The sequence below is a fragment of the Papio anubis genome, chromosome 10, assembly GCF_008728515.1.
Source record: "Papio anubis isolate 15944 chromosome 10, Panubis1.0, whole genome shotgun sequence".
NCBI lineage: Eukaryota > Metazoa > Chordata > Mammalia > Primates > Cercopithecidae > Papio > Papio anubis.
Genome location: NC_044985.1, coordinates 102,118,434 through 102,144,178, shown reverse-complemented (window position 1 = coordinate 102,144,178; position 25,745 = coordinate 102,118,434). Strand labels below are relative to the sequence as shown.

The following is a 25,745-nucleotide window of genomic DNA, read 5'->3' as shown; positions in this document are numbered from 1 at the left end:
ATCCTGGCTAATACGGTGAAACCCCGTCTCTACTAAAAATACAAAAAACTAGCCAGGCGAGGTGGTGGACGCCTGTAGTCCCAGCTACTCGGGAGGCTGAGGCAGGAGAATGGCGTGAACCCGGGAGGCGGAGCTTGCAGTGAGCTGAGATCGCGCCACTGCACTCCAGCCTGGGCGACACAGCGAGACTCCGTCTCAAAAAAAATAAATAAATAAATAAAATAAAATAAAATAAAAATAAATAAATACTGACCCCAAAGATAAATACAATGAAAACAAAATGATGTTGTTAAAGCTTAACTAGAGACACCTGCCCAACTAAAGTATGAATCTGGATCCCGGGTCTTTCTTTCCAAAGGCATTAAAGACACACTAGTGCCAAGGCCGTGTCCTTGAAGTCCGATTGATTGCTGTGCTGTGGCCATGTACAGCCACCCTACTTCAGCCAGTGGTACACTTGTGTATCTCAAGCTTTGAGAAACACTGAGATAAGCCAATCGTAAACTCTGAACAAATGCCCATGGGCCTTGGGAGGAACATATTTTAGGCGTAATTTCTCTTTTTTTAAAGTTGTTTTCTTTTTTTTTTTTGAGACAGAGTCTCACCCTGTTGCCCAGGCTGGAGTGCAGTGGCGCGATCTCGGCTCACTGCAACCTCCACCTCCTGGGTTCACGCCATTCTCCTGCCTCAGCCTCTTGAGTAGCTGGGATTATAGGCTCCTGCCACCACGCCTGGCTACTTTTTTGTATTTTTAGTAGAGACGGGGTTTCACCGTGTTAGCCAGGATGGTCTCGATCTCCTGACCTCATGATCCACCCGCCTCGGCCTCCCAAAGTGCTGGGATTACAGGCTTGAGCCACCGCGCCCGGCCCTTTTTTGTATTTTTAGTAGAGATGGGGTTTCACTATTTTGGCCAGACTGGTCTCTAACTCCTGACCTTGTGATCCGCCCACCTCGGCCTCCCAAAGAGCTGGGATTACAGGCGTGAGCCCCCGCGCCCAGCCTTTGGGCATCATTTCTGATCAAAACTCTTGAAGTGCCTAACTGCAAGTTAGCAGGCCTGGGGCTGAGATGGGAAAACTGCGAGAAAGTTCTCTGCTGTTTTCCCTCATGTAGCCACAAAGACAAGCTGTTGGATGATCAAGTCTTGGTTAAATCATTCACTCATTCAACATTTATTGAGCGCCTACTGTGTGCTAGGCACCGTGCTAGGCGCAGAAATACAGAGATGCATAAGATACAGTCCATGCCCTTAAGGATTCACAGTCTAGAAGGGGAGACAAACATGTAAACAAGTAAAATACAGTGTGATAAGTGCCACAGGAGAAGCATTGACAAAGTGCAGAGGTAGCCTGGAGGGGAGGGGCACAGGGGTTGCCTTCCTGGAGGAGGGGGCCTTTGAGGGGATCATGAGAGATGAACAGGTACTTGCCAGGCAGACAAGGCAGGAGGAGCAGGGGAAGGCATTCCAGTCGGAAGAAACAGCGTGAGCGAAGGCACAGAGGCATGAAACTGCATGTCTTGCTTGGTGAATGGGGAACTCTAACTAGTCTGGTGGTATTGCTAAAGTGCACTAGAGGCTGCGGCTGGAGAGGCGGGCAGAGGCCGGATCATGAGGGGAAACTGAGGGCAGGGGCACCTTGGAGGGTCACCAGAGGTGAGCAGAGCCCGAGAGCAGGCTTTAAAACAGGAAAAGAGGGCTCCTGGCTGACCCAAGGTACACCTGCCTGAGGACCACAGGGTTCCCTCGCTGTGGCTCCAAAGGGATCTGGACCTAAGAGTAGAGGAACAGCAAAGCTGGAGGTGGAGTAAGCAGAGGGGCCGGGCCAGGCCTGGGGCCCAGAGCTGCCATGCACTCCCGTGCTCTGCTCACAGCCTTCTGATTTCCAATCTGCACGTCAGAGCCCCTCCTCCCAGCCGGGTGGGGGCCAGTGGGAAATCACATGGGAATGTGGCCGGCAAACCGCCGAGGGCCAGATGAGTGTCAGGTTACAGAATAGATCTTTACTAACTCAAAGAAAAAAACGGCTGCGGATAAAGCAGGAGAGATTAGTTAGATGGAGGAAGGCAGGCAGATGCGCCTAAGAACATGGGCCAAAGTGAGAAAACCGCAGCTGCCAAAGAGGACCGTGGCTGTCTCTCCCCTGGCAAGGAGGGGCCCTTTGACCCAGGGCAGGGGCAGAGGCCAGCGGGCATGACCAGGCCAGATGTGCAAGGAGAGCGTGTGACCTGCAAGACTGTGGGGCTCCACACTCCAGACTCCAGTGTCTTCTTAGCTCAATGAGGAGGTTTCCTTGGCAACCAGGACCCTCCTTCTTCCAGGCTGTAGGGAGGCCACTGAGGCAGAGAGTGGCCAGCCAGCCTTCCAGCCCTTCAGTGTTCTTAGGAATGGTTCTGTCTGAAAAATGACTTTGCAGGGATGGGTGGGGCAGGGAGGCTGTGGGAGGAGGGCAGAGTCTCAGGACACCAGAGTCCAGCTGCCCCTCTGAGTGGTGCTTTTGCAAGGCATCACACTTGAGGCCACTGTGAGGGGCTGAGCTTCTTTCCCAACCCTGGATTGGGGAAGGGCAAGATGGACTCAACCTGTGTGGGCCCTCTGCCCTGGGTTCCAGGGCTACAGTGAGATGAGGCCTCCCGACGGAGAAGCTAACAGCAGCCCCCATGTCCTTGCTGCCGTCCCAGGAATAGGGAAGGAGGGGACTCTCCCAGTTGGTAGGGTCTGGAGATGTCCCGAGACCCCTCCTTTCCTCTCGCCGTTGATGAGGCAGCCTCGCGCTGTGGGGTTCCCAGCCTCCGACCGGCCCCCTTCTCTTGGCTTCACAGTCTCATCGCCTGGTGCCTCCCCTCCCCTGAGCAGTGTGGGGGATGATGCCCGCTTGGGCGCCGATGGAGGTGGTGGTGTTAGCGATGAGAAGGATGGTGAGGTGTGGGTGGCTGGGCTGGAGGCGCTGGGGGCATCACTTGCTCTTGTGCATGTCCTTCAGCCGGCGGAGCTCTTCCAGCAGCTGGGCCCGGGAGCAGTCATCATCCCCAGTGGGGCCCGGCCCCGGCCCCAGAGCCTCCTGTAGTGCCAGGCAGTGGGTCCTCAGGAATGGGTTGTAGGAGCGCTCCTCTCCCAGGGTAGACGGGCACTGTGGGCGAGAGGAACCAGGTTTGGTGGAGAGAAGCTGGGAAATGGACCCAAGACAGAGAAGCCTGACCCCACCCCTGCCGCATCCTGGAGTTCAGGAGTTCTGACTTGAGGGCCCATGGACCAAACAGGTCAGAGCTTTGGGGAGGTGCTCGCAGGCCTGGGGTCAGCATGGACGGGTTCCCGTTGGGGCTGAGTGCCTGCCCACAAAGCTCCTCCTGGACCCCGAGTCCCTCACCGTGCCCTTGCGCTCCAGCCGCTGCTGCTGCACCCACTGCATCTTCCTCTCCCGGGCCAGGTTCTCGGGCTCCACCACGCCTGCAAAGCCCAGGTTCTCCTCCGCATACTCATGACCTACCGACAGCCACGGGGGTGAGACGCAGAACAGAGAGAGATTGGTGGGACGGTCAGAACAGTCTTCCCTGCCCCAGGTCCAGGCCGATGGGCACCCGACCACCAGGGACAAGGGCAGCACTTCCAGGAAAACCCCAATCTCCAGGAGCTGCTTCTCTAACTGCGGGCACAAGTCAGCCACGGGTGGAAAAGTGGCAACGGTTCCGGGGGAAAAACCACTAGACCTGGAGCTGGCAGGCCTGCATCTGGCCCTGACTCCGCCACTGCCTAGTGTGTGAGCTCAGTCTAGTCATGGCACCTCTCTGAGGCACCATTTTCTCATTTGGCAAGTGGAGAGAACACTGATGCCACCAGACTCAGATGTACCTGCTGTGTTCCTGGTGCCTAGAACAGAGCGTGGTATGTGTTAGGTGCACAGAAAGCACTTGTTGAGGATTAACAGAGATCTGTGAATGTTTTCATGCACTACAAGGCAATGGTTACATGCAGAGTGCATTTACTGACTTCTCCTCAGATTAAAAAAAGGCTATTTTCTGTTCTGGGCTTGGGCTGTGAACAATTAGACATCTCTCTGGAATGCCCTGGGGCCTGCAGGGCTCCCAAGAGGCTGAAGGCTGGCTGGCAGGGGAAGGTAGTGTGAGAAGCAGAGGTGTTATGGAGCCAGCACTCCAGGAGGAAGGGAGGCCAGAACTCTGCCCCTACCCCTGGAGGTGGAGCTATGTCGCTTCTGGGCCAGGAACTGGGCTGGCCTGCTTTCTAGGGGAGTGAGGGGCTGGGAAGGCCCTTGGGATAGGGAGTAGTAAAGGGGTGTCTCACCAGGCCACAGCAGGGTGTCATCCCCTAGCCCCAGCACAGTGTCCAGTGAGCTCAGCATGGTCTCTGCGTTGCCCTCAAAGGTCCGTCCTGGGTGGAGGTTGCAGGGTATGTCACAAGGTGCCAGGATAACACGATAAGGCATAAGGCACACCCAGACAGGTGGGAACCAGCTTGTAATGCTCTGGTTGGCCACCAGCCCTGACCGTGCCCTTGCCAGGCCCACCCCAGGCATCTATTCCTTCCTTCTCACTGGGAACTGGGCCCAACTGGTCACCCCTAACCAAGCCCATCTGAGGCCTCCATTGCACACAGTGACACCTGAAGGGAGGGGCTGCAGAACCTTCAGGTTGCAGGCCCCAGGCTTGGTAGACGCAGGGATGCTTTCCTGCAGAACACTTCTTCGCCTAGGCTGCCCTTTGGGATTCCATGCAGCCTGGGACTTGTGATCCTCACCCACCCCCTCACCTAGCGGTTCTAAACTTTTCATAACCTAGTTCTGCCAGTCACTGTATCAGAGAACCAGGCTCCACCCAGGGGAAACTAATTCCCTGCATTCTCTCATTCTGTCCAACAGCTGGAGCAAATCTTTTTTATTTTTGAGACAGAGTCTCATTGTTGCCCAGGCTGCAGTACAGTGGCACAATCACAGCTCACTGCAACCTTAAATTCCTGGGCTCACCACCAAACCTGGCTAATTTTTGTATTTTTTGTAGAGATGGGGTTTCACCTCATTGCCCAAGCTGGTCTTGAACTCCTGGGCTCAAGCAGTCCACCTGCTTTGGCCTCCCAGAGTTCTGAGATTACAGGCCTGAGTCACTGCTCCTGGCCTATAGTATTTATACTATTTAATTTTTGTGTGTGTGTGTGACAGAGTCTTGCTCTGTCTTCCAGATTGGAGTGCAGTGGCGCGATCTCAGCTCACTGCAACCTCTACCTCCCAGGTTCAAGCAGTTCTCCTGCCCTCAGCCTCCCTAGTAGCTGGGATTACAGGCACGCACCACCATGCCTGGCTAATTTTTGTATTTTTAGTAGAGACGGTGTTTCACCATGTTGACCAGGCTGGTTTTGAACTCCTGACCTCAGGTGATCCTCCCACCTCAGCCTCCCCAAGTGCTGGGATTACAGGCATGAGCCACTGTGCCTGGCCTATTTTAAAATTTTTTTGTAGAGACAGCCTTGCTATTTTGCCCAGTCTGGTCTCCAACTCCTGGCCTCAAGTGATCCTCCTGCCTCAGCCTCCCAAGGCACCCCAAGGGAAGTCTCAAGGATTAAAACCAGTCTGAGTAACACAGATGGAAGTAACTGCCATGGCAACATCTGTGCTAAAACTAAGGCTTCAGTGCTCTCCATGGGACCGTGGCTGCCCTGGCTTCTGTCTCTCCCTCCTCTCCCAGTTCCTCTGTCTTTCAGGGGGACTCACCACAGCCAGAGAGGAAGAGAAGATCCCCTGAGAAGAGGCAGGAGGGACCCTTGTAGGGCTCCCCATCCAGTAGGTAGACCAGATGGCCTTGTGTGTGGCCAGGCGTAGCCAGGGCCCGGATCTGAAGCCGTCCCACGCTGACCACATCTTGATGACACAGGGGACTGGGGAACAAGGGAGTAGGGGAGAGAAGGTACTGGATCTGTGCCATGCTGATCCCTGTCCCCATCCCAGGCCCAAGGGGCTGGGTGATTCACAAGAGGGTGGGCTCCCATACAAAAGCAGATACCCCAATGCCCAGGGTCTCAGGTCCGAACACTCCCCCTTTCCTCTTTTGGGGACTAAGCCTGGATCAATTGGAGGATGGGCAGTGCCAGTCTTCAGATAGGCAGGGATTGGGCCAGGAAGGGAACTGGCAAAGATCCACCTGTTGATACCCCTGAAACACTTCACTGAAGGCTGGGGGTGGGGGAAAGGGCCCATGGAAGGGGCCTAGGACCTTGCCTAGGTCAGGGACTTACTGGGTGAGGTAGGGGATGCCGTCCTGAGGGCTCCCGTACACCCGACAGTCCCGGTGCCGCCGGCTGAGGTCACGGTTCCCTCCACTGTGGTCCCTGCAGGATGGCAGAGACAGGCAAGGGGCTTCAAGGGGCAACTGTATCTAAGCCCCCCTCTTTCCCACAGCATCTCCAGGCCTTTAGGTGCTGGGGCTGTGGCTTCTGGACTGAGCAAGTTGTCCACACCTCTAGGCCTTTGTTCAAGTTGTTCCCTTGCTCAGAACATCGCCCCCAACAACTCAAGCTGGCCAATGCCAGCTGATCTTCCTGGACTCTCAGCTCAGGTCATCATCTTTCAATTCTCCAAGTGGATCTGATCACACTGTAGCTGGGCCTCCCATCCCTGTACCCTGTTGCCAACTGCTACCTGAATATTACATACTTCTTTTGTGAAGACAAGGTCTCACTATGTTGCCCAGGTTGGGCTTGAACTCCCAACCCTCTTGCCTCCGCTGTTACGTACTTTGATACAGGGCTATCTCCCCTATTGGTCTCAGAATTTCCTTGATGGAAGAGTCATAACTTTTGCCCATGCCCAGTGTGCAGTAGGTATCTAATACATGCCCATGAAATGAAAGAGAAATGACTGCCCTGCCCTCCTCTGGGGCTTCAGAAGCTCGATAAATGGAGTGGTGGGAGACTGTCCCCTTTCCTCCCTCCCCGCTGCTGTCCAGGTGACTTCACGAGGAAGGTGGGTGCCGGCCTGTACTGACTTCTTGACTTCCGGCCCCGGCCGTCCTCACTGGGCCCAGTCCTGGCAAGCCCAGCTGGACAAGGGTGGGCCAGGGAAGACGGGAGCCCCTTACCAGTGCTTGTGAGTACAGAGAATGGCGACCAAGGTGACCCCTTCCTTTTCAATGGAAGCCTGCGGGAGAGAGGAGGTTTGGAGACTGGGGAGCAGGATGCAAGGGACACTTAAAGGAGCAGGAGCCAGAAGTGTGGGTGCTGGTGGAGAGGAGAGGAGAGGATGGAGAGATGAAGCGGAGGGAGGGGATGGGGCTGGAGGGGAGAGATCCAGGAGTGTGAAGCACGGGGCACATGGAGGCAGAGGGACAGACACAGAGAAATAAGGAATGGGAGGGAAAGACAGAGAGACCCAGATACTGACAGACAGAGGTAACAGAAATAAAGAGGGTCTGAAGGGGGCCAATGGGAGTGAAAGCCAGCCTGGAAACTCACTAGACCCACAGTCCTGGGCCAACACCCCCAGCCCTCTGGCTCTGCATCCCCCACTGCTGCTCTCCCCTTCTGCCCAGCCATGCCCTGTACCTCCCTCCCCCAGGCCATGTGTGTGCGCGTGCACGTGTGAACATGGAGCATATGGGATATATCTCACGGGCAGACAGACAAGGGTCAGCCCTCTCTAGCAAGGGGAAACTGCCAGTCCCCAAGGTGACCCCAGGCACCCCCTGCTCCCTGCCCTCCCCTCACCTGCACAGCGCGAGGGTCTGAAGGGTCCACAGCCACAGCCAGCTGGGCCTGGGTGTCGATGATGAGGTAGCTGTAGTTGTCCGAGAGGACAGGGATGGGAAGCACCTTCACTCCTGGGGACAGAGATGGGCTGTGGGCAGGGTAATAGGCAGGGAGCCCAGGGTATGTGAAGGGGAGTATGAGGGTGGGGGCACAGAATGGGGGATGCTGGCCAGGGGCAATCAGAGCTCACCATTGAAGAGGCGGGGCTGGGTTTTCGAGTGGCCTTTAGGGTAGCGATTCCGAGCCCGGCGTAGCTGCTGTCGGTAGAAGAGGTACCCGAGCCAGGTGCGGGTGTACAGGCTGTACCTAGAGAGTGAGTGGGTGGCCTATGGTTAGCCTTTCTCCCTAGCTCCTCTAGACCCCTTCGTGATGCCTGCAGGCCCCACATCTCCATTCCTTTGGTCACCCCATGAGCCAATGCAATTCCACCCTCACTTATTATGTGCCTACTGTTTGCCCTGCTTAGCACTCATGACAAGATGGAGAATGAGACAGACACACCTAGAACTTGCAATCTATCAGGGAGATGTGAACTGAGTAACTCACAGAAGATAATTGGAAAGGCTGGGTGCGGTGGCTCACACCTGTAATCCCAGCTCTTTGGGAGGCCGAGGAGGGTGGATCACCTGAGGTCAGGAGTTTGAGATCAGCCTGGCCAACATGGGAAAACTCCATCTCTACTAAAAATATAAAAAGTAGCCGGGTGTGGTGGCGCACACCTGTAGTCCTAGCTACTCAGGAGGCTGAGGCAGGAGAATTGCTGAACCTCAGAGGCAGAGGTTGCAGTGAGCCAAGATCACATCACTGCACTCCAGCAGGTGAAGAGCAAGACTCCATCTAAAAAAAAGAAAGACTTGGATCTCTTTGTTTATGTCTTTTTTAATCTAGCCCAGGGTCTAGCACCCCTGATGAAGTAACCTTTGCAGGGAAGAGGGAGTAGGAATTAGGAGGCTGAAATGAGGTAGGAAAAATATTTCAGAAAGAGCAGTGGTGGTCAAACTTTAGCATGCATCCTAATCATCGGAGGAAGGTTGGGTTAAGTGGCTCACGCCTATAATTCCAGCACCTTGGGAGGGAAGGAGAGAGGATCACTTGAGCCCAGAAGTTCGAGACCAGCCTGGGCAACATTGTACCCTATAGGGTTTCTACAAAAAAAAAAAAGAATAGCTGGGTGTGGTAGCACATGCCTGTGGTCCCAGCTACTCAGGTAGCTGAAGCAGGAGGATTGCTTGAGCCCAGGAAGTCGAAGCTGCAGTAAGCCATGATTGCACCACTGCACTCTAGCCTGGGTGACAAAACAAGACCCCTGTCTCAAAAAAAAAAAAAAAAAAATCATCTGAGGCTGGGTGCAGTATCTTATGCCTGTAATCCCAGCACTTTGCGTGGCCAAGGCAGGCGGATCACCTGAGGTCAGGAGTTTGAGACCAGCCTGACCAACATGGTGAAACCCCATCTGTACTAAAAATACAAAAATTAGCTGGGTGTGGTGGTGGTGCATGCCTATAATCCCAATTCTCTTTTTTGTAGATGTAGAGATGGGGTCTCAATTTGTTGCCTAGGCTGGTCTCAAACTCCTGGGCTCAACTAATCCTCTTGTCTTGGCCTTCCAAAGTGTTGGGATCACAGGTGTGAGCCACTGTGTCCAGCCTGAAATTCTCTTTTTTTTTTTTTTTGAGACAGAGTCTTGCTCTGTTGCTCAGACTGGAGTGCAGTGGCGCAGTTTCGGCTCACTGCAACCTCTGCCTCAGGTTCAAGTGATTTTTCTGCCTCAGCCTCCCGAGTAGGTGGGATTATAGGTGCACACCACCATGCCCGGCTAATTTTTTGTATTTTTAGTAGAGACAAGGTTGTGCCACGTTGGCCAGGTTGGTCTCAAACTCCTGACCTTGGGTGATCCACCTGCCTCGGCCTCTCAAAGTGCTGGGATTACAAGTGTGAGCCACTGCGCCTGGCTGAGCCTGAAATACTTTTTTTTTTTTTTTTTTTGAGGCCAGTCTTGCTCACAGTGCCCAGGCTGGAGTGCAGTGGGCAATCTCGACTCCTGCAAGCTCCCGCCTCCCGGGTTCACGCCATTCTCTGCCTGTAGCCTCGGCCTTCTGGGTTCTGGCATCCCTTGGCTGCATGCGGCAATTTTTCATTTTTAGTAGAGGCGGGGGTTTCACCATGGTCGATCTCTGACACCTGATCCACCACGCCTCGGCCTCCCAAAGTGCTGGGATTACAGAGCGTGACCACAGCCCGGCCTTTTTTTTTGAGAGGAGTCTCACTCTGTCGTCAGGCAGGGGTGCAGTGAAGCGTGATCTCAGCTGGTGCAACCTCTGCCTCCCAGGTTCAGGTGATTCACCACCTCAGCCTCCCAGTAGCTGGAACTACAGGTGCCCACCACCATGCCCAGCTAATTTTGAATTTTAGTAGGGTGGGGGTTTTCACCATGTTGGCCAGGATGGTCTCCAATCTCTTGACCTCAGTCACCTTGGCCTCTAAAGTGCTGGGATTACAGGCATGAGCCACCGTGCCTGACCCACAGAAATTCTTTTTTTTTTTTTTTTTTTTTTTGGAGGCGGAGTCACCGGCTCTGTCACCAGGCGGGTCGCGGTGGCTGGGATCTCACCTCACTGCAGCTCGCCTCCTGGGTTCCGCCATTCTCCTGCCTCAGCCTCCCAAGTAGCTGGGACTACAAGCCCACCACCGCAGCCCAGCTAGTTTTGTATTTTTTTTAGTAGAGGCGGGGTTTCACCCTGTTAGCCAGGATGGTCTGGTCTCCTGACCTCAGTGATCCGCCCGTCTCAGCCTCCCCAAAGTGCTGGGATTACAGGCTTGAGCCACAGCAGCCCGGCCGGTGCCTGGGGGTGCCAATGATTTTATCTTTGACCTTGTGTCTTGTTTTTTTTTTTGAGGTGGAGTCACCAGCTGTCTTGCCCAGGCTGGAGTGCAGTGGCTTGGGATCTCAGCTCACTGCAAAGCTCCCGGCCTCCTGGGTACACATGATCTCCTACCTCCAGCTCCCAGTAGCTGGGACTACAGGCACCGCCACCTAGCCGGCTAGTTTTGTCTTTTTTAGTAGAGACGGGGTTTCACTGTGTTAGCCAGGATGGTCTCCATCTCCTGACTTCGTGATCCGCCTGTCTCGGCCTCCCAAAGTGCTGGGATTACAGGCTTGAGCCACTGCGCCCGGTCTGATCTTGTGTCTTGTAAGTGGAGCCTGATAGGACAGTGGGACGTGCAGGGAGCAGGAGACACATACAGTGAGTGTGCTCCGTTCCTCACTTACCATACCTGTACAGAGTCTGCAATGCCTGTGAGCACACAGATCTGGGGGACCCACAATGCATGGGAGTTCAACAGGACTCAAAGCGAGTACAAGGTGAGTGCACACCTATGACTGACCCAAGAGGCCAAGCTTTCAGTTCAAACTAGAATGTGCTTCAAGTGCACAAAAAAGACAGAAGTGTTCTAAGAAACACGAATGATCAAGGAATTCTGCTGCATCCTTTCTTGCTTTTGTGTTATCCACACACTTAGGCTGCAAATAGCGATACAGAAAGGAAGGGGAAGATAGGGTAACCAATCCATCCTTTTCCTTTCCATCCTTCCTTATTAACTGGCAAGCCAACAGTGCTGGCAGAATGTGCACATATTAAGAATTGAAAGCCGGGCGCGGTGGCTCATGCCTGTAATCTCAGAACTTTGGGAGGCCGAGGCAGCTGGATCACAAGGTCAGGAGTTCAAGACCAGCCTGGCCAAGATGGTGAAACCCCATCTCAACTAAAACTACAAAAATTAGTTGGGCGTGGTGGCAGGTACCTGTGATCCTAGCTACTCGGGAGGCTGAGGTTGCAGTGAGCCGAGATTGCGCCACTGCACTCCAGTCTGGGTGACAGAGTGAGACTCCATCTCAAAAAAAAAAAAAAAAGAATTGAAGGCCGGGCGCAGTGGCACACGCCTGTAATCCCAGCTCTTTGGAAGGCAGAGGCTGGTAGATCACTTGAGGTCAGGAATTGGAGACCAGCCTGGCCAACATGGTGAAACCCCATCTCTATTAAAAGTACAAAAATTAACAGCGTGTGGTAGTGGGGACCTGTAATCCCAGCTACTCAGGAGGCTGAGGCAGGAGAATCGTTTGAACCTGGGAGGTGGAGGTTGCGGTGAGCCAAGATCACGCCATTGCACTCCAGCCTGGGCAACAACAGTGAAACTCCATCTGAAAAAAAAAAGAAAAACAACGAACTGAAGGCCAGGTGTGGTGACTCACGCCCGTAATCCCAGCACTTTGGGAGGCGGTGATGGGAGAAGTGCTTGAGCCCAGGAGTTTGAGACCAGACTGGGCAACATGGTGAGACCCCATCTCTACTAAAAATGCAAAAATTAACCAGGCATGGTGGCACGCACCTGTGGTCCTAGCTACTTGGGAGGCTTAGGTGGGAGGATCACTTGAGCCCAGGAGGTCAAGGCTGCAGTGAGCCATGTTTGCACCACTTCACTCCACTCTGAGTGACAGAGGAGACCCTGTCCTGGTAAGAACTAAATATATATATCCATGTATAAGCTAAGAAATATTAATTATGTAGTTTCTGTGATTCTACAGGAGTTAAATGTTCTTATATTTGTATTTAAAACAAGCATTGCACAGTATTAAGCAAATGGTAAAATTCCTGCTAATAATTTAAATGCTTCTTACTTAGAATTATATTCAATAGCAAATTAAAAACATAACAGGTCAAAACAGATCGTACAAGAAAAAAAGCTTCATATTTTAGTATTTTTAATGACTATTTTTTCCCAACTATTTTTTTTTTTTTGAGACAGAGTCTCACTCTGTCGCCCAGGCTGGAGTGTGGTGGTGTGATCTTGGCTCACTGCAAGCGCTGCCTCCCAGGTTCATGCCATTCTCCTGCCTCAGCCTCCTGAGTAGCTGGGACTACAGGCACCTGCCACCATGCCTGGCTATTTTTTTTTTTTTTTTTTTAAGTAAAGACAGGGTTTCACCATGTTGGCCAGGATGGTCTCGATCTCTTGACCTCGTGATCCACCCGCCTTGGCCTCAAAAGTGCTGGGATTACAGACGTGAGCCATTGTGCCCGGCTGACCCTAAGTCTCTACAAGGATTGACTGTATGTGGGAGCAGGTGCAGCCGCTCTTCAGACCCCTTAGGGAAGAGCTAGCTGATTTGTCCGCAAGCAGTTGGGTGAAAACCAAGCAGGTTTCCATGGCAATTTGTAGAAATGATTTAGGTAAAGTTTAATCACTGCACTGTCTGCTCTATGTACCCATGGGTTTATATTGACTGGCAATCTGGGCACATGATTGAAAGGCTTTGCCAACCTTTATTTGTCTTTATGTTCCTTTTTCGTAGGCCTTCTTTTTTTTGGTTTTATTTCTAAATTAGATTTGGCCAAGTTACACTTTTATTTCTTCAACAATATTTACTGAATCCTTGCTATCGGCCAGGCACTGAACACACACTGAGCAAGGCAAACTCACTGTCTTTGTGAAGATTCTATCTAGTAGGACAGACAGCATGATTAACATTTTTTTTTTTTTTTTTTCAAATGGAGCTTCACTCTTGTTGCCCAGGCTGGAGTGCAATGGCATGATCTTGGCTCACCGCAACCTCCACCTCCCAGGTTCAAGCAATTCTCCTGCCTCAGCCTCCCAAGTAGCTGGGATTACAGGCATGTGACAGCACACCTGGCTATTTTTGTATTTTTAGTAGAGATGGGGTTTCTTCGTGTTGATCAGGCTGGTCTCGAGCTCCCAACCTCAGGTGATCCGCCTGCCTTGGCCTCCCAAAGTGCTGGGATTACTGGCATAAGCCACTGCATCCAGCCTTTTTTTTTTTTTTTTAAAGAGATGGGATCTTGCTCTGTCAGCCAGGCTGGAGTGTGGTGGCTCAGTCACAGCTCACTGAAGGCTGAAATGCTGGGGTTCAAGTGATTCTTCCACCTCAGTATCCCGAGTAGCTGGGACTACAGGCATGAGCAGACATACCCAGCTAATTATTTTTGTTTTTTTGTTTTTTGAAGAGAAGATGTCTTGATTCGCTTCCAGGCTAACACTGAGAGTTTCTAATACACAAGAGCACGTTCTAACACCTGGAGACCCTAGTCAAATCACCCAAGTACGATGAGAAAGAGTGAAAGAGGATATCTGCATAATCTCAAAGTATCTGCTTCACAAAATAACCACTAATTTTAAAGACCATAGAAACCTGGCTGACTCCACCTTAAGCCAGTGATCAAAGTTAATCTCACCAGTAACAATATATAGACATCATTTGCCTCTTGGTATGATGTACCAAGGAGGGCACAAGATCACTTCTGTGGTATTTGTGGCAAAAATGCAAATCTCTAATTCTTTTTTGGGACTTGCTCTGTCGCCCAAGTCAGAGTGCGGTGTTATGATCCATAGCTCACTGCAGCCTTAATCTCCTGGGCTCAAGCGATCCTCCCACCTCAGCCTCCTGAGTAGTTGGGACTACAGGTGCGTGCCAGTTAATTTTTTACATTTTTAGTAGAGATGAGGTCTCACTATGTTGCCCAGGCTCTACTCTTCAAATGTATGGACAAGACAAAAGATAGACTGAGAAACTGTCCCAGACTGGAGGAGACCAGGAGATAAATGCAACGTGGGATCCTGGACTGGATTGCAGATCAGAGAAAGGGCAACAGCAGGGAAAAATGGTGGATTTGAGTAAGCTCTGAGAGTAGTTCATAGGCTAGTATTTATGTTAATTTCTTGGTTTTGATGACTATAGTGCGATTATGAAAGATGGTAGTATTCAGGGGCGAGAGGCATATGGGAATGCTATGTAGTATTTTGACAAGTCTGAAATCATTTCAAAATGAAAAGTTGTGTTTGTTTGTTTTTAGACTGAATCTTGCTCTGTCACCCGGGCGGGGGAATGCAGTGGCATGATCTTGGCTCACTGCAACCTCCATCTCCCAGGTTTAAGCAATTCTCCTGCCTCAGCCTCCCTAGAAGCTGGGATTACAGGTGCCTGCCACCATGCCCAGCTAATTTTTATATTTTTAGTAGAGACAGGGTTTCACCGTGTTGGCCAGGCTGGTCTGGAACTCCTGACTTCAGGTGATCCTCTTGCCTTGGCCTACCAAAGCGTAGGGATTATTGGTGTGAGCCACAGTGCCTGGCCCAAAATGAAAAGTTAAAAAATAAAATTAAATAAAATCACCCTTTCCTCTGACAGACACCACCTTGCACCAATGCCTGAGTCCCGTTCCTGTCTTTATTTCTCGCTACATGGGCTTATAGAAGGAGCAGAGGCTCTGGCAACAGAAAGATCCGGGCTCCTATCATAGCCTGGCCCCTGTTGACTCTGTGACTTTGGGCAAGTCATGAGTTTCACAGATGAGGTTCCTCATTGATAACATGGCAATGCTGTGACTTATCCCTGAAGGACTGTGCGAAGATTAAGTGCCTAAAATAAGAAAACTAATGTAAAGCACTCAGCCGAGAGCCTTGCGGGTGGAAGATGTTTGGCAATTGTTGTTTCCTTCCCAAATTCAGCCAGGCAGTCCTCCCAGCTGCTAAAGCAGGGTCATGCACATCTGGGAGGGGTGATAAGCTCCCTGCCTCCGCTCACTAAATGCTGACTACATGTGCCCAGGTTCTGTCCCTAACAAAGGACAAGATCTCTGGGGGCAGGGACTGTGCACCAAGAAGCCGCAGTAAACAAGGCCCCTCCCTGTCACTCACTGTATTTGGCAAATACTGTGCAAGATGGACACAGTGGAGACAGCAGAAACACGGCAGAAGGGGCCCTGCCTTCGGGGAGCTTGTAACGTGGGGAAAGGGAGGGCCAACAGACATTAAACCAGAAACTGGATTAGTCAGCAAACTGCCAGTTAACTATGGCTGGGGGTGGAAAAGAGTGGCCGGAAGGGAAGAGGCCCTACTGTAGACAGGGTGCCCAGGGAAGGCCTCGTGCCCAGAGGGTGACATTCATGCTGGAAACTGCAAGACCGAGCCAGTGGCATGGACGGTTCTGGGTGATGTGGCACCAAGGCAGGAGGAGTGTGGAATTTTAGGAATTGCCAGGAGGCCTCGGAGTCTCTAGGCAGGGCTGGAGGGACCAACAGTGCTGGAGAAGGGGTCAGTGAGGTGGGCAGGAGCCAGGCCGTGCAGAGAGTGGAAAATGGCTGGTGGGCGTTAGAACAGGGTGCACAGGATCAGACTCCCTTTCTGAGAGCTCACTGGGCTGCTGGGTGGAGAAAAGGGGCAGGAGGTACTGAGTCATCCAGGTGGGAGAGAGACAGGGGTCTGGACTAGAGAGGGTGCTGGAGGTGGAGAGGGTAGGGTGGCAGAGGGATGGGAGATCTGTGCCTGGCTTGGATGTGGGCTAGGGACAGGTTGCAGTCCTTGCTGGCCTGAGGTCTTGATCTTTGGGCAAAGCAGGAGAAGGCAGGGCTGAGGCGGGGAAGGAGGAAGGGAAGGGGAGAACAGCCTGAGGACCTAGTGGCTCTCCCCAGCCCTGTGCCCCGCCCTGCCAAGGGCTTCCACAGGACTCTCTAAGCCACTTAGCTCAGGCTCTTCCTCCATCTGCCTGCAGAGTTGGCGAGTGACAATCCCCACGGTCAGCTCCCCGTCCTGCTCCTTCTCTTTCTGGGAAAGGGCCCCTGTCCTTGCAGTTGCATTTAGCCTTCTCCCTGGCATATGCAACCAAAACAGGATCCCTCTCAATTTTGCCATCCACTGCCCCCCATCGCAGCCTCACCTGTGGGAACAGGCCCTGGAAACTCACCTAGGGTCTTTCTACCTCCGACCCAAACTGCAAACCACAGGCAAAAAGAAGTTCCTAAAGCGCCGCATTTTGCTGAGGCTTGCACCTGCTCGAAAGTCTTCGGTGGCTCCTCACTGCTTATGAACAAATGTCCAACTTCCAGTCAGGCCTTCTGGAAACTGAGACCACGGGAGTCGCTGCCCCCTCCCTTCCTGTACTGCCCAAGGATAATCCCGTGCTCCCAAGAATGAAAGGACAGAAACCCCCTAAATGACTGCCACCAGCGAAATGTACAAATAAATTCCAACATATTCAGACCTTGGAAAACTGCACAGCAAGGGAAACACATGATCTAGAGCAACAGGTTTCAACATTCACAAAGCTCAAGCACGCATCGTTATGCTGAGACATACTGCAGAGAAAACAATATGACAATATTCATTAAAAATACAAAAGCATGGCTGGGTGCGGTGGCTCACACCCGTAATCCCAGCGCTTTGGGAGGCCGAGGCAAGTGGATCACCTGAGGTCAGGAGCTGGAGACCAGCCTGACCAATATGGTGAAATCCCGTCTCTACTGAAAACACAAAAATTAGCCAGGCATGGTGGCGTGTGCCTGTAATTCCAGCTACTTCAGAGGCTGAGGCAGGAGAACTGCTTGAACCTGGCAGGCAGAGGTTGCAGTGAGCCAACATCGTGCCACTGCACTCCAGCCTGAGTGAAAGAGTGAGACTGCCTCAAAAAAAAAGAAAAAAAAAAAAAAAGCATGCAAATCAATCATGTATATTTTTTGGGTTTTTTTTTTTTTTTTTTTTTGAGAGGGAGTCTCGCTCTGTGGCCCAGGCTGGAGTGCAGTGGCGCAATCTCAGCTCACTACAAGCTCCGCCTCCCGGGTTTACGCCATTCTCCTGCCTCAGCCTCCCGAGCAGCTGGGACTACAGGCGCCCGCCACCTCGCCCGGCTAGTTTTTTGTATTTTTAGTAGAGACGGGGTTTCACCGTGTTAGCCAGGATGGTCTCGATCTCCTGACCTCGTGATCCGCCCGTCTCGGCCTCCCAAAGTGCTGGGATTACAGGCTTGAGCCACCATGCCCAGCCGGAACCTGTGCCCTTCTGTCTTCAATCCCCTGCTCCACCTTCCCAGGATGTCACTGCCCCATGTTATGGCCCCTGGTTTCCTAAGCCATTACCAGAGATACGGCTTCTTCTTTTGCTGGAGGCAAGAAGCAGGAACTCACTCCCCTAACCTCAGTTTCCCTTTCTGTCAAATTGAGTGCTCCCCGCAGCCTGGACTAGTAAGTTTATGTGACTCACAAGAAAATACTGATGCTTGTTATGTGACTCACAAGAAAATACTGATGGGCCTTGGCCCATCTGTATTAGAATGATCTAGGGGTGCTGGTTAAACAAGAAGATTCTGACCTTCTTCTCTCCCTCCCTCTTCCTAGATTTTGATTCAGCAGTTCTGGGGCCAGGAACTACCCATCATCACCTCACCAAAAAGAAGATAAAGTTTCCTAATTGGTCCTCTAGGACTTAGGTGGGAGGCAGAAAAGCCATTCTGCAAGGTGGGGAGCAGCCAGCCTGGGTAAGTGGCAGCTGCCCCGAGGGACCCTCCTTGTGGGGTTACAGCTGCAGACAGTGCCAGCACCTCCAGTGTAGGGTCAAAGTGCACCTTCCACTCCTTGCCTCAGTGAGCCAGCAGTTGGTGTCTCTGGTATCTGAATGTGAGCCTCCAGCCCCATGGGAGGCCATGTGTGACAACTGGGGACAGTGAGCCACTGCCCCCCCAGATGCCCCTCCCTCTGACACACAGTGGAAAACACACAATGAAGCTCTTCTTCTCTCCTCCATAGGGCCATTTCACCATCCTGGGCAGCCCTGAGAGAAGCCTGAGGTTTTCAAGCCTCTGTCCCAGCTGGGCCCAGGGCTGGCCTCAGGCCAGGGGGAGTAGGAGGGAGGGTGGAGGGCAGGAGAGCAGCATAAAGGGGGCTCTGCCTCCCACAGAATGACCTGGAAAGCCCTTATTGCCAGGGTCACCTGCCTTGGCTCCTCCCTTCCTCCTGTATCCGCTAAATGGCCCCCCGATCCCACAGGGCCCCAGACTCCACTGGGACCCAACGGACAAGCTCAGGCTGGTGGGGCCTCTGGCCGGGGACTGTTCTGGCTTCTCCCTTCGTGTCCTCAGGACCCAGACTGCCCAGGCTCTGCATCTTACCACCGACAGGGCACTCCTAATGAAACGGAACTGAAAGTGCCTGTCTGAGAGCTGAGGGACCTGGAGGGCCACCAGGACACAGGGTTCTATGGGACCCAAGGTCTGCTCTGAGGCCCCTCAGGAACGCAGAGAGCAGCTCCATGTTTTGTGCATTCTCAAAACTGAGGAAACGGAAGAAGATAACGAGACAGCTAAAAGGCCCTTGAGGGTGAGGGTTTCCCGAAGCTGCCAGTATGCCTGGGGGCGGGGGGACTTCCTCACGCCCAGGAGAGGGACAGGGCTGCTCCGCGGTCAAAACAGGAGATCCCCGGGTCAGGGTCTGCCATCGTCCTACCCATCCCTGGATGGGTTCTTCCCCAGACTTCACAGCCCTCTCCAGAGGACACCCGTCTGTCACTGACGAAGGGGGCACTTGGCTAGAACCAGAAGCACAGTAAGAGCTGGTGGCCTCTCCATGGTGTCTCAGCCCTGGCTGGGAGGCCTTAGCTAGTTCTGTCTCCATGGGTGTAATCCCAGGCCACCTGCCTGCCAAGGGCTCTGGGCTTTGTTTAGTTTTGGTTTGTTTCTTGTGACTTTCTCCTTCTCTCCTCACTCATCCCAATCCCAGGCTTTCCTGATTCAATCCTGCTCCCTGGGCTAGGCCTGAGGGCCCAGAGGGCCACCAAGGACACAGGGTTCTAGTGGAGCCGGGGTCTGCTCCAAGGCCCCTTAGTTTTTGTTTGATTGTTTGTTTTGACACAGAGTCTCGCTCTGTCATCCAGGCTGGAGTGCAGTGGCGTGATCTCCGCTCACTGCAAGCTCCGCCTCCCGGGTTGAAGTGATTCTCCTGCCTCAGCCTCCTGAGTAGCTGGGATTACAGGGGTGCGCGACCATGCCCAGTTAATTTTTGTATCTTTTAGTAGAGATGGGGTTTTGCCATGTTGGCCAGGCTGGTCTCAAACTCTTGGCCTCAAGAATCCACTCGCCTTGGCCTGCCAAAGTGCTGGGATTACAGGTGTGAGCCACTACACCCGGCCCCAAGGCCCCTTAGGAACACAGAAAGCAGCCAGGAAGTCCGATCCATGAACACCTAACTCCAGTACAAGCAAGAATGCGCACGGGAAGCTCGAAGAGGGAAGATAGTGCCGGGGGCAGTCTGGAGACAAGAGGTTCATTTTGACTGAGGAGGCTGGGAAGGCTTCGTGGAGAAAAGGGCACCTGAGCCAAGCTTTTCATTCATTTATTCATACATGCATGCATTCATTCAGAAACTTTTTTTTCTTTCACATCAGACGGATACCGTGCTGACATCACCACAAGGTTTGAGGGATGCGCATGTTACCTATGCGTGTGAAAACCCAATCATACTTAGGAATTAAAATAGGATCATTCAGAGGCATTTAGTAAGGGCCACCTAGGTGCCAGGCACTGTTCTGGAATCTGGGATACAGTCTTGAACAAAGCTTCTCCCCCTGTGTAGCCACATTCTGGTTGGGGGAGAAGAACAATCAACATGTAGTGTGTCCCATGGTGATGTGAACTAGGGGAACATAAAGCCGGAGAGGGGACAGGGTGCAGGGGTGGGGGTGGTGCTATGTTTATGTGGGGTGGTCAGGGCAGGGCTCTCATATAAGGCAAAATTTGAGCAGAGAACTGAAGGAAGTGAGGCAGCAAGCCATGCGGAGTCACAGAAAGGCCTGAAGGGAGGGGTGTCTTGGTGTATTTGAGGCCTGGGATTACAACAGGCAGAGACAGAATTAGCCCAGACCTCTCCGCTAGGACTGAAGCACCGTGGAGAGGCCACCAGCTGTGGCTGAGGCAGAGGAGCAGGCTGAAGGGCGCTAAAAGATGTGGTAGGGATGGGCAGGTCACAGAGGGCCCTGAAGCCATTCTTCGAACAGACTTGGACCTCATGAGAGAGGTGGGAAATCGCTGGAGGAGTTTGAGCAGAGAAGTAATCCATTCCTGACTTAAATAACAGTTTCTTTTTTTTTTTTTTTTTGAGATGAAGTTTCACTCTTATCACCCAGGCTGGAGTGCAATAGCGCAATCTCGGGTCACTGCAACCTCTGCCTCCTGGGTTCATTCAAGTGATTCTCCTGGCTGGCCCAGGGTGGTGGCAGTGGAGGCAGGGAGAAGTGTTCAGATTCTGGGTACCTTTGAAGGTGAGTTTTGAAGATGCAACAGAATTTGACAGTAGAGACGTAGGGAGGAAGGAAGGCAGGACAGGTCAGACGGAAGTGCAGGAACAGCTCAGGCCTGGAGGAGATGAAACTGGGCAGGTCTGTAGGGGGTGTGGGAGGGCTGCAAAGGCCTGGGCGAGGGGCGTGGCTCCATTATGTTGGCAATGTGGCTTGCAGAAGTGGACACTTGCTCAGAGCCACACTCTGAAAACTAACCAGGCAGCAGGGGGAAGCTGTGTCAGTGGGGAGAGCAGAGAGCAGCAGGGAGGCATGAGGCTGCTGTGGGTGCTCTGGCCATAGCTCTCCAAGGTCCTACAGGCCCCAGAAAAGAAAAGGATCCTGCTCCCCTCCTGCCAGGCTGCGACGTGGATAGCCCAGCTCATCTACCTGGCCTCATACGGCAGCTGGGAGGATTCACTCAAGGTCCCTCCCATCAGGCTCCTGCCACTCTTGAAATCAAGCCAGTGGGACTCATTGGCCCCAGATAAGGGCTTTCCTCTTGCAGAAGCAGGGCAAGCTGGGTCCATCACAGGGAGGGTTGTGAGGGTCAGGAAGGACCTTCTACGCCTAGGAATGGAGGGGGGCTTGGTCTAGGAGAGAAGGCTGTCACTAGGACTGGCTTTCCCCACAGGCCAGCTGCTACCCACCTCCTTGGCTCTGCAAGACACTCGCAGACCTGCCTGTGTCCTATCCGTCTCCCCTCTGCAGACAGAGGCTTTCCTCAAGACTCTGTTCTGCAAAATCCCCACAACTACCCCTAAGAAGGCAAAAGGACAACTGAGGCATGAAGCAGGGGGCACACACGGGCGAGTCCCACATTCCTGATCTGACTCCCCAGGTGTATCATGCTGCTTCTGGGGAGCTTGCCGTGCCCTGCCTCCTCCTGGGTTTGGGCCCCCCCATTTTTTTTTTTCTTTTGAGATGGAATCTTGCACTGTCGCCCAGGCTGGAGTGCAGTGGTGCAATCTCGGCTCACTGCAAGCTCCGCCTTCCAGGTTCACACCATTCTCCTGCCTCAGCCTCCCAAGTAGCTGGGACTACAGATGCCTGCCACCAGGACCGGCTAATTTTTTGTATTTTTAGTAGAGACGGGGAGACCTCCTGACCTCGTGATCCACCCACCTTGGCCCCCCAAAGTGCTGGAATTACAGGCTTGAGTCACTGCGCCTGGCCGGGCCCTTGTTTATATGTGTTCGCATGTGCTTTCTCCTTCCCTGCAGAACAGTGATCAGAACCTGTTCATATCTGGGACCCCACAGTCCTTACCCAGGGCAGCTGGGTGTTCCCTGGCTGAATGAAGGGATGTGGAGTTTCCTGCTGGGTGGTGAGTAGGACAGGCTTGGAAGACAGGGGTGGAGTTATGTAAGGAAGCTCCGGAAGGACACAGGGCCATGGATCTTCTCCCACCCAACTCCAGGTCACAGCAGGAACACTTGCTAACATTTCCTGAACACTCTCTTTGAGCCAGGCCCTGTGTATTTTAGGTGCGGTTTCATTTGATCTTCATAGGAGCCCTATGAGGTAGGCATCCCCAACCCCATTTTATAGATGCAAACAACCAAGGCACAGAGAAGTTACTTGTCCAAGGTCACATGGCTATTAAGCAACAAAGATAGGATGCAAAAGCAGATTTGTTCGACCCCACATGCTATGTGCTTAGCTACTATCCACACTGTCTCCCAGGCGCCACAGAGCCCCAAATGCATGTGTCTCACATCAGGTTCGCCTGTGGCCACTGTGCTCAGTTATCCTCATCCTAAGACAATTGTAGTTATGGTTAAGGAAAGCCTTTTATAAAATTGCCACACACCAGGGATGCTGATTATTAATGATAACATGGCCAACAGCTCTCCTCCCGGTGAGCCTGGTGTTTCCATCATTTCCTTTCCACCCCCAGTAGAATCCTCTATTTGTGATCCTCCCAGCCACACCTTCAGGTTGGTAGCGCATGTGCCCTCCCCCTCCCCACCATGTCCTGTCCCATCCCGTTCCCCCTCCCTCCTCATCCTTCCTGGAGACACCCCTAGCACCAACACCTGCCCATTTCTACCCTAGAGTTTCCTGCAAATATCCCCTTTCCCTCCCAGCAGCCAGCAGCCTCTCCCGCTGGGGACTGGACTGATTGTTTCCCAGACTATGAGGAGCAGGGTCTGGAAATCCGACTCCAGGCACACCCTTCAAATCTGCAAATTTGAGGAGTGGATTCCAAAGCAACCTTGAAATCCAGACACAGAAAAGCCTGTAGAAATACTGCATTTTGAAGAAGCTCTCCAATGACTCTAGTTTTGGAGATCTGTAAAATCCCAAGTCCCAATTTCCAGGCATACCCATACCCTCAAGATTCTGAGATAGTGATTCTGGCATTCTGATCTCAGGAATTCTGATTCCAGTTCCTTATGGAAACTTCTATTTTCCACTTCCTCAGGCCATTTGTATGACCTCAAGCTTACTAATTTTGAAAGCTAGAAGTAGATTTAAATATCTTTCCCCAGATAAGACTGTAAAATTCCCAGAAATTTTATGGGGAGAAAATGTTTCCATTAAAAATCCCAAATATGGGCTGGGTATAGTGGCTCCTGCCTGTAATCCCAGCACTTTGGGAGGGCGAGGTGGGCAGATCATGAGGTCGGGAGTTCAAGACCAGCCTGACCAACATGGTGAAACCACATCTCTACCGAAAATACAAAAATTAGCCAGGTGTGGTGGCGAGTGCCTGTAGTCCCAGCTACTCAGTAGGCTGAGGCAGGAGAATTGCTTGAACCCGGGAGGTGGAGGTTGCGGTGAGCTGAGATTGTGCCACTACACCACTCCAGCCTAGGGTACAGAGCAAGAGTCCGTCTCAAAAAAAAAAAAAAAAAGGCCAGGTGTGGTGGCTCATGCCTGTAATCCCAGCACTTTGGGAGGCCGAGGCGGGCAGATCATGAGGTCAGGAGTTCGCAACCAGCCTGACCAACATGGTGAAACCCCGTTTCACCATGCCAAGATCACACTATTGCATTCCAGTCTGGGCAACAGAGGGAAACTCCGTCTCAAAAAAAGAAAAAAAAAGAAGATTATTTAGATACTTTCATATTTGGGGATTTTCTTTTTCTTTTTCTTTTTTTTTTTTTTTTTGAGACGGAGTCTCGCTCTGTTGCCCAGGCCTGAGTGAAATGGCGCGATCTCAGCTCACTGCAACCTCTGCCTCCCAGCTTTAAGCGATTCTTCTGCCTCAGCCTCCTGAGTAGCTGGGATTACAGGTGCTCACCACCATGCCCAGGTAATGTTTGTATTTTTAGTAGAGATGGGGTTTCACCATGTTGGCCAGGCTGGTCTCGAACTCCTGACCTCAGGTGAGCCAGCCACCCGCCTCAGCCTCCCAAAGTGTTGGGATTACAGGCGTGAGCCACCACGCCTGGCCTAGATATTTTTCAGTCTCATTATTTTAATGCAATATGCAGAGCAATGGTAACTTACTTGGCGCATTATCTAAATGGTGACCAAAGTTTAGGATATTAGAGATGTGAATGCTCCAAAAGGCACAAACGCAAGATCCCCACCCCACCCTCCAGCACCATGTTTTTCTAGTTTTCCCGTCCACTGAAGCCTTTATATCTCCGCTTCTTAGACTGTGAATGGAATCCTGGGCCTAAAGCTTCTGGGTGTGTGGGTGGTCTGGGGAGGAGAGGGTGAGTTGCACAATGTCTGCTCAGAAGCTCAGGAAATTCCCAGGCTTAGGCTCTCCCCACAACCTGGCCTGTGGCCAGGGCTCTCACAATTCCCATCCCCAACATTACTGTCCCTAAACTGGGGCTTGAGGTCCTGACCCATGGCCAGGCTGGTAGTAGGATGGGGACAGGGGCCCTCGGAGGCCTGTCTTCTTCCCTGCCTCTCAGCGTCCCTGAGTCTGAACAGTGCTTGCTATCACCACCCTCCCCTGGGGCCAGGAAGGAAGGGGTAGAGGGAGGCAGGAGGGCAGAGTGAGCGGGGGAGGGTCCATGGAGACAAATCACTGGAAAAGTGGGCAGAGTCAGTTGGGTCAGATTTCACAGCCTGGGGCTTCCACTAGGGCCAGGCTGTGGTTAGAAGGAAAGGGACATGCTGGAATCCAACAGGGTTGAGACCCTTGCTTGGGACAGAAGAACCTAACTTGACTGGTGAGAAGTTGGGTGCTGGTGAGTGGGACAAGGACATACGGAAGGAGTTGGCGGTTTTAAATGTCAGATGGTGGGAGGCATTCCTTCTCTCCGGCACTTGCCATCGGAGCCCGGGCATCTGCTGACCTTACCCCTGGACAGGGACGGTCTTCCCAGCCCTGGCTACTGCACTATCCTCCTGTCCAGCTTCCTGGTCTCCAGCCCCTTCTGTGGCACTTTTCTCCAGATGTTCTCTCACGCCTCCTTACGTGGCCACCCTGGCCCGCCTCTCCGATCCTCCTTCCCCAGCTTATCCCAATTCTCCAGCCCCCCAACTCCCTCAGACCCCCCAACTCAGTGGCTTCTCCAATCCGTCTCCTCGATCCCTCTTCCCTCAGACCAAGCCCCGTCCTAACCGCCACGCCCACCCCCAGCTCCGGCCCGCGCCTCCCAGTCCCCTCTCCCAGCGCGCCCGCCTCCCGAGCCGGCACGCTTCGGACCCCGGGCACTAACCCGATTCGGAAGAGCAGCCGCTGGCTGTGCGCCATGAGCAGGCCGCGGAGGCCCCGCCGCACTCGGCAGCCGCGGGGGCTCACAAGTAGGACGAGGACAAGGACGAGGAGGAGCCAGCAGCCGGCGACCCACTGCCACGGCGCGGGCCAGCCCTGCCAAGCCATGCTGGGGGCAGGCGCGCGCCAGCCGGGCGGAGCTGGGCGTTGCTAGCCAACGGCCCGGCCCCGGCCCCCCGCGGGTAACCTGCCGGC

The 25,745-nt window shown here is 53.0% G+C and overlaps 1 protein-coding gene and 1 non-coding gene across 2 annotated transcripts; both read right to left on the bottom strand.

The window, feature by feature from the left end:
• Positions 1-1,145: 1,145 nt before the first annotated feature.
• On the bottom strand, positions 1,146-25,745 carry LOC101019907 (PNKD metallo-beta-lactamase domain containing). Its single transcript, XM_003907945.5, has 9 exons — positions 25,495-25,745; positions 7,941-8,056; positions 7,709-7,821; positions 7,084-7,142; positions 6,242-6,334; positions 5,721-5,884; positions 4,301-4,387; positions 3,369-3,484; positions 1,146-3,131 (listed from the first exon to the last, which is right to left on the bottom strand). Exons 1-9 carry the CDS (start codon positions 25,656-25,658, stop codon positions 2,958-2,960), a joined length of 1,086 nt encoding a protein of 361 aa, XP_003907994.2. The 5' UTR covers positions 25,659-25,745; the 3' UTR covers positions 1,146-2,957.
• On the bottom strand, positions 19,970-20,070 carry LOC116269344. The gene has a single exon (XR_004176816.1). It is a non-coding gene; the product is annotated as a small nucleolar RNA U13 (small nucleolar RNA).